General features: G+C 41.3%; 1 protein-coding gene across 1 annotated transcript; it reads right to left on the bottom strand.

Annotated features, from left to right (window-relative positions):
• Positions 1–6,824: 6,824 nt before the first annotated feature.
• Positions 6,825–7,993, bottom strand: LOC115164898 (uncharacterized). Its single transcript, XM_029717810.1, has 3 exons — positions 7,886–7,993; positions 7,753–7,811; positions 6,825–7,651 (listed from the first exon to the last, which is right to left on the bottom strand). The coding sequence occupies exons 1-3, from the start codon at positions 7,981–7,983 to the stop codon at positions 7,092–7,094; spliced, it is 717 nt and encodes a 238-aa protein (XP_029573670.1). The 5' UTR covers positions 7,984–7,993; the 3' UTR covers positions 6,825–7,091.
• Positions 7,994–8,517: the final 524 nt, after the last annotated feature.

The following is an 8,517-nucleotide window of genomic DNA, read 5'->3' as shown; positions in this document are numbered from 1 at the left end:
GGAACGTATAGTGCATGAGACTATGTTGCATATCGACAGTTCCCTTATCTAGGAACAACATAAGAGTTCAATATGACCTCCTATTCTTGAGTTTCCTCCATTAAGTGTCATATACACCACTGTCTTCTCCAATGTGTAGTGGCCCCTCTCTATCTGTCTAACCTTTTTTTGCTTTGCTAATAGAAACAGCTCTTAAATATGATTGTAAACTGTGCCTTGCCCCTCAAGGGCACTCAGAGCAAGTCACTGTGTCACGTTTATTAGCTTATTAAATTGTAAAATTATTTTGTGTCGTGGCCTCGGTTTCAAATATAGAGGCTTACCCACTCAACTTTTCATCTAACTACCATATCCCCTCTCCCGCTCTCCTGCGTCCTCACAAACCATAATGAAACCTAACTGTTAATCAGAGGGCGCCAGAGAGAGAATTGCAGGAATGCATAAGTCATTGGGTGAAAATCAACAGAGAAATGAGAAGTAGACACTAATTAAAAATGCATTAACAGATTATCGTGCAGTTGACATATTTTGCTTGATCATTTTCTTTAATCAGCGTTAATGAACGCAGTGCTCTCAATCTATTGGGTATTACATGTTACATCTCAGTGAGCAGTAAAATTAGCTTGGGGCCCCGAGTGAACACGGGCTGAGGATGAACCGTCCTCGCTTGATTGGGATTCCTGTGTATGTACTGTATTTTACTGCTCACTGACTGTGTCTCCCCTTTAGCGTCTTACGCAAATTAACAAATTAGACATTGCAGGGGAAATATTCGGCACCGTATATTTTCCAGGACCCTTTTCTGGTGAAATACATGGAGTGTACAACACATCCCTGTGTAATGCTTTCGACACCTTGTGGAGTCCATGCCCCAATGAATTGAGGCTGTTCTGAGGGCAGAAGGCGTCCAACTCAATATTAGGACAGTGTTCCTAATGTTTTGTACACTCAGTGTATATTTGTTTTATTTATTTAACCTTTACTTAACTAGGCAAGTCAGTTAAGAAAAAAATCTTATTTACGATGACAGCCTACCCCGGGGAAATTGTGCGCCGCCTTACGGTACTCCCGATCGGATGTGATGCAGCCTGGATACGAACCAGGGACTGCAGTGATATCTCTTGCACAGAGATGCAGGGCCTTAGTCCGCTGCGCCACTCGGGAACCCAAATAGAGACATGTACATCAAAGCTCTTATTGCAACGGGTAATGAACCCATAATGTATTCAAGATAAACCCATACACATGTGAAGCTCCCCTCATGGATTTACCTATACATTTTTTACTATACAACATCTACAATATGTGATTCACTTGTTTGACATCAAAACATATTTTGTCCCCCCGACCCCTGCTGCTTGGCTGGCATAGTGTTTTTGAACTGGCAGTAGTTAGAGGAAACTGGTCTGTGGCTGCATGCACTTGATAGGGGAGGGTGAGAGAGAGGGAGGGTGGGTCAGACAGGCTCAGACTCACGGTCCTGCTCCTTACATGCATCCAATCCACTCGTATCTAGTACCTGTCAAACGCTGGCCGCAAAATGGAATTGACTATTGATTTCCCCCTTACCACAGGTCAGTGGTGCTGGCAGCCTAGTGGGCTCACAGAGAGAGGCTGCTGTGGGAGGGAGGACAGGAGGAGGAATGAAGGGACGAGGGTGGTAGGGAGTGAGGGATGGATGGGGGATAGAGGGGATAACCACAGTCTTATTAACCACACTGTGCCTCCTGGGATTGCGTGTTAAGAAGATAATTACGTTTGAAGAGGTGTTTGAGGGTCTGTCGACATGATCCCGGAAAGACAAGGCGCATTCAAAGAGTCAACTATGTTAGAGAATGTTACCCAAAACCAGAGCAACAATGACTGATTACAATGCAAAACTGACTTCAAATGTTCAGATAAAAAAACATGGAAATAGAAACAGGCCAAATTGTATTTTTGCTGTATAGAGGAGAAGGGTGAAGAAACTAGGGGCGCACCAGATTTATACTGGGTGTGGCACATCACACCTCCATCTCATTGTTTCAGCATTTCTCCATCTCACAGTCTCACCTTGGCTCCCAGTTGTGTACCTATAGGTGAACAGAAAGCCTGATATAGACCACATACCGTATAAAGTAATGCTAGCACGCACACAGGGATGGATGGACACACACACACACACTTGAGCTTTCACCCTTAGACGAGTACACCAATGCTGACAATGTGCCAGACCTGAACATCACTTTCCCAGCTTCAAACTGGACCGCTCTCTTCAAAATGATGTGGAGACACCAGCTACATGAAGAGGGTAGCTGGAACATAATTATATACTGAGTATACAAAACATTAGGAACACCTGCTCTTTCCATGACAGACTGAGCAGGCGAATCCAGGTGAAAGCTATGATACTTATTGATGTCACTTGTTAAATCCACTTCAATCAGTGTAGATGAAGGAGACAGGTTAAAGAAGGATTTTTAAGCCTTGAGACAATTGCGACATGGATTGTGTATGTGTGCCATTAAGTGGGTGAATGGGCTGGACACAAAATGTAAGTGCATTTGAGTGGGGTATGGTAGTAGGTGCCAGGTGCACCAGTTTGTCAAGAACTGCAATGCTTCTGAGTTTTTCACTCTCAACAGTTTCACGTGTGTATCAAGAATGGTCCACCACCTAAACGACATCCAGCCAACTTGACACAACTGTGGTAAGCATTAGAGTCAAAATGGGCCATTATCCCTGTGGAATGCTTTCGACACCTTGTAGAGTCCACGCCCCGGCAAATTGAGGCTGTTCTGAGGGGAAAAGGGGGAGATGTGAGTGGGGGAGGGGCTGCAACTCAATATTAGGAAGGTGTTCCTAGTGTTTGGTAAACTCAGTGTATATGGCCCATATAAATTCCGGCAACGTCCAAATGGCACCCGATTTTCGATATAACGCAGTACTTTTGAACAGGGCCCATGAGGCTCTGGTCAAAAGTATTGCACTATATAAGGAAGAAAAAAAAACGTCCTTTACATAATAAGCTCTGTCTAAAATGTTGTCCTTTCCTTTCCCTAGTTATGGGGATGAGAGGTGCTCCACTGGAGGGCTTGGAGAGCCTGTCACCTCTCTGGAAATACACACACACACACACACACACACACACACACACACACACACACACACACACACACACACACACACACACACACACACACACACACACACACGCACGCACACACACACACACACGGAGGGCTCCCCTGAAGCATGAGTCACATGGTGTGTGAGAGTGAGTTACAGTACTAATAAAATAATGTTTGTCGTGTTTGTGAAAAAACAAGTGTGCTTAATTAGCCTCACTCAGGTTAGGCAGAGGTTGGCTCCAACAGCCCCAATGTAGTCCCTCCCTGTGCTGTACGAGGGAACCGGGTCATTAATTCATTGATCGAGAGGAAACAGAAGCATCCTGGTGGTGTCACATAGTAGATACTGTGTGGCACTAATTTCGCTGTGAGATTAGACAATTAGTAGTTGACGATTCATTTTCTTTGCTGTGTCTTATGTGTTGTTTCGGGGATACTCCGTCTCTGTGAAAGTTTAGCTGTTGTCACACTTCAATTAGAGAAAGTGAAGTCTATGAACGCACATGTACGATAGGTTAAGATTACATGAAAGGTACAGGTACAGAAGTTTGATGAGATAGTATTGTGAGTGGCAACAAAATTACCCATAAAAATACTGTCGGTATAATTAAGAACGTAGTCTCCCATGAGAGCCTTGACATGGATTAGCTGGCCAGCTCACAAAATATTTGGCTCTGTGTGCAGAGATGATAAAGCATGTAACACCGAGCCAGGTGAACCTTCACCAGGTGCTTTTCACTTAGTCATCCCACCTAGTGGATGACAGGTCCCTCACCCCTTCACGCTTGCCCACACACCACCCATTTGACAAATGATGTATGACCACACTCTCCTGCCCACCCCTCCTTTAAAAACCCAGTTAATTGCTTCACTTTGTTCTGTCACTTACTTTCCTATTTGCATTCTGGACGAGTGTTCATAGCTGGCTCTCTTTGCATGCCTGAGATTGATTTATGGTGCGTTCAGTGTAACCTTATCTGTCTCTCCTTCTTTGCACTCCTCAAACTGCTTTTCGGGGAGAGATGAAAGCTGGGAGTGACATGTGAGGTCCTTTCACTGAAGGCAAAGGGAATGGAAGCCTTGCTTTAATTAATCACATCAATGGCAAATTCAATTGTGTTTATCATGTCTGCTCTCCATTCAAAAAGGCAGAAAGAAATGTTCATACTGTATATTGTCCTTAATGTCACTATACTGTCCTGGATCTACTAAACATATGGCCAGTGGGAAGTGGACTATATCAACAGAAGTACTAATTTAAGGTCTGAAAAAAGTGGCAAAATTTGATTTTGGAGTGTCATGTCCCTTTAACATGTTGTAAACTGCCTATGCAGTGAATCCAAACATCTTGAAATCCCATAAGATATTTCTGAAGAACTCTGTAAATCAAATTAATGTATGCCTTTGTTCAAATGTTAAAAGTCAGAAAACAAACCTTGAGCCTTTGAAAGATCAAGTCTACTTGGTGAAATTAACATCACAATCCTGTTGGTAAAGCAAGAGACTGAGATTATGGTATTTGCCAAGGGTAATATGTTTGATTCACAGTACTGGTTGGACAGCAGTGCAATCCAATATGACACCAGCTTGCTTGCACCAATAGATGGCACTCTGGTAGCATCAAGCATTCTGAGTGAGATCAGTAAGGTTGGACACATTTGACAGTAGATCATGTGAGTCCTACAGCAAATACATTTGAGGTTAATGAAGTGTAGGCAGAGAGGAAGAGGCTAAGAGAGAGGATGTACTCTGCTCAAATTCTGCCCACATTAAGCAGATCATTAATTATTAAGCAAGTGAAGAGTTTTTGTATGGGGGGCAATGAGAGTTGAATTTAGTCAAGATAAAAATATTGCTATTTTGATACGTGTCACTTATTTGATCTAATAGAAGTTGTGTACTGCTTGGCTTGTTACGAGTGTACAGATATAACTGTGATGCACATGATATCCTGGCAACTTTGGGGACAATAAGTAGACCAGAGCCAGCTGTTCCCTCGCTCATGTGAGCATGCCAGATATAGAGTACCACAGTATGAGTCATAATACTCATAAAAACTAGTGGTCAAATAGGGAAATGGTTCCAATCATTTTTCCAACATTAATTTTTCCCATAGGGGATTTTAGAAACACTTAAAATAAAAGCTGTGTTTCGTGTAGGCTTACCCTGGCCGTGACATTTTGATAACCATGTAAATCTCTCTAGGTTTAGGACAAGGTGACTTTTAGCAATGTATTCACCTGCGTTCATCCCCCAAAAAGAAAATGCTAATTAGCTGCTAATACGGCTATCGGAAAGAACTACAAATGCAATGATGATTTACACGAGACTGCCAAATCGAGGAAAAGTTAAGAATCTCTGGATTAACTATCTAATCAGTGGTGGAAAAAGTACCCAGGTGCCATACTTGAGTAAAAGTAAAGATACCTTAATAGAAAATGACTCAAGTAAAAGTCACCCAGTAAAATACTACTTGAGTAAAAGTCAAAGTATTTGGTTTTAAATATACTTGTGTCAAAAGTAAATGTAATTGCTTAAATATACTTAAGTATCAAAAGTAAAAGTATAATTTCAAATTCCTTATATTAAGCAAACCAGACACCACAGTTTTAGATTTTTTTTTTATTTATGGATAGCCAGGGGCACTCTAACACACTTCAACACAATTTACAAATGAAGCATATGTGCATAGTGAGTCTACCAGATTAGAGGAAGAAGTGCATGAATTGGACCATTTTCCAGTCCTGCTAAGCATTCAAAATCTAATGAGTACTTTTGGGTGTCAGGGAAAATGTATGGAGTAAAAAGTACATTATTTTCTTCAGGAAAGTAATGAAATCAAATAAGTTGTCAAAAATGTAAATAAAGTAGAGTACAGATTCCCCAAAACACCAAAACTTTAGTACTTTATAGTTTTAACTAGATAGGCTACATTTCTTTAAATGGACAATTCTATGAACTGTCTTGTGCAAAATTGACACAATAGCTGTTAGCAAAGATGTCAGCTAGAGATGACGTGCATGAGCTTGCAGGGATTTGTAGTTTTGCATGATGTCTACTTTGATGCGAATTAGCAGTTTCAAATAAGTAAATAGAGCCGAATATATTGTTAAAAGTCACCTTGTCCGAGAGAGATATACATGGGTATTATGCCACCTCCACTGTGGGGCTCTAATATGGAAAAACTAAGCTCACACAGGAAAGCATGCTCCCCCGAGAGAGGGAACACCCACTTAGAGGAATATTTTATTTTTAAACACCTTGAGTGAACCATCTTCATTTATCCACCATCTTTGGTGTAGGTATTTAGATTGGATACAACCTCTGGTTGAGTGTCTATTGGTTTACAGGGACACAATCACTTAAGGTGATCAAAAGTTGGTCAACAAGCAAACTGAACAATTTATCACAAGCACATCTTATTTCTGTTCAAAGTGTATATTTTAAACTACACTTCTGGTGCATCACTTACTGCTGGATAACTTGTCTTAAACCAAAATTCTATAAATGTAGCAAAAATGTTAGTCTTTACTTGGTCTATCAGTTGATTTGTTCCTAGTAATAAAAAAAAAACCATCTCAGAACATAATGGACATTTTATTTGAAGGATAAACACTAGACAGTGGGTGAAGAGCCATAACCAAATAGTGATTCAGAACAGTGATATCATGGATAAGTAAATGTACTGGAATACAAACACAGCTTACATGTTTTGCCCTTAAAAAGTACATAAGGTTACCGATTTGCTCACCAATGAGCCAAATTGTTGGCTCCTCAGACAAAGGTAGTTTGCAAAGGAAAGTTTGTCCGTTAGGATCTTAACCAACCGGATCCCGTTTTTTTCTGACACTTCAAACTGCTTCATATTTCAGCTCTTTGATCACAGAATAGACTGCACCATGGCTTGGGAACAGAGTTTTCTTAGGTCGGGGGCTGATAAGTCCACTCTGGGATGGTGGAGCAGATTTAGAGGAAAAGCCTCTACTGTGGCCAGGACCACAGGATACTTTTTCCATAGGGTACAGCACCTCTGCTCTGGGGTCGTGAAACGACACTCTGGGCTGTTCTACGTCTGCTGGCGACAGGCTGAACTACAACAGGATTATAGTAGCCTCGATTGTCCACGTTCTCTGAGTACTCAAACTGACTAGGGGCTACCATTACATTTGGTCGAGGTACAGAATTCTTGACCTGCTCAAAGTTGGACTTGTAGCTGCTAACAAATTGTCCCCTGGGAGTGTAGACAGAATGGCTGAAAGAGGAGTCAGCCAAACTGGGATCAGAACCGTGATGGTTTAGTGTAGACGGTTTGGGTTGAAAGCCTCTGGGGAAGACTTGTCCATAGGCCCAGTCACTTGGATATCCATCCCCTTGAATTTTACCATTGTGTGGAAGGATAGGCTCAAACTCAGCCTCTTTGGGGCCATAATTATTTTCATAGTGGGTTTTGATGGGATCAAAACTTCTATGGCGTGTTGGTCGAAAATGGTAAGGGACAAACTGGGTCCTAGGGAGGTCCAAACCCAGGGCAGCTGCTCGGGCTAAAGTGAAAAGACAGCAACAAAACAGAAATGTTAGTGTACATATCTTAAGCCAAAATATGGCATTAAGTAACAACATTTAGGACACACACACAGAGTACCTCTTGCTGTGTTGGCACACCAGGAACCTCCAGCAAAGACAGAGCTAATCAAAAAGACACTGCAAGAGAAAGAAATTCAATACAAATACATGATCTAATAAGATAAACATTTTCAAAGAGCCACAAGTTTTACCTTAGATATATGGGCAGAGCTCGATGCATTGTTTCAGTGGTATGGACACAAACTACCTGATGACCAAATGATTCAAGTAACTTACAAACTCTTGACATATGTAGCCACTCTGAGCCTCAACCCTTGCCTGTCTTGATTAACTAATTACGGACAGCTGGTTGTCATGGAAACCACACCCAAACATTTAATTTACTCAACCATTAGGCAAATTGCTTCATTACACCAGCTGATTAGATAGAAATGTCTGCTCAGTGGCAGTATTGTGGTGGTTTAACCCATCAATATTAAACAGTGTTCTATAAATGGGGTTTAACCGTCCATTTTTGTTGCATGCAAGTAAGCTGTAAAGCATGGATTGAATAGGTCTTTTGAATGTGGAAGGTTACAATCTTTAGGTAGATGGGAAAAAAATGATAAAAATGATCAGATAAAAATTATCGTTATTACAGACTATGGCTGTGTTTACACAGGCAGCCCAATTCTGATATTTTTTCCCACTAATTGGTCTTTTGACCAATCACATCAGCTCTTTTCACATAAGATATTTTTCAGAGCTGATCTGATTGGTCAAAATTACAATTAGTGTTACAAAATATAAGAATTGGGCTGCCTGTCTAAACACAGCCAAAGCG

The sequence above is a fragment of the Salmo trutta genome, chromosome 3, assembly GCF_901001165.1.
Source record: "Salmo trutta chromosome 3, fSalTru1.1, whole genome shotgun sequence".
NCBI classification, from domain to species: domain Eukaryota; kingdom Metazoa; phylum Chordata; class Actinopteri; order Salmoniformes; family Salmonidae; genus Salmo; species Salmo trutta.
The sequence above is the reverse complement of the archived record's forward strand: the minus strand, read 5'-3'. Positions and strand labels throughout refer to the sequence as shown.

Coding starts and splice junctions, on each gene's coding strand:
- LOC115164898 (XM_029717810.1), bottom strand. CDS start 7,983: ATGTCAAGAGTTTGTAAGTTACTTGAATCATTTGGTCATCAGGTAGTT. Junction 7,812..7,885: donor GCTCTGCCCATATATCTAAG/GTAAAACTTGTG, acceptor TTTCTCTTGCAG/TGTCTTTTTGATTAGCTCTG. Junction 7,652..7,752: donor GTGTGCCAACACAGCAAGAG/GTACTCTGTGTG, acceptor TTTTCACTTTAG/CCCGAGCAGCTGCCCTGGGT.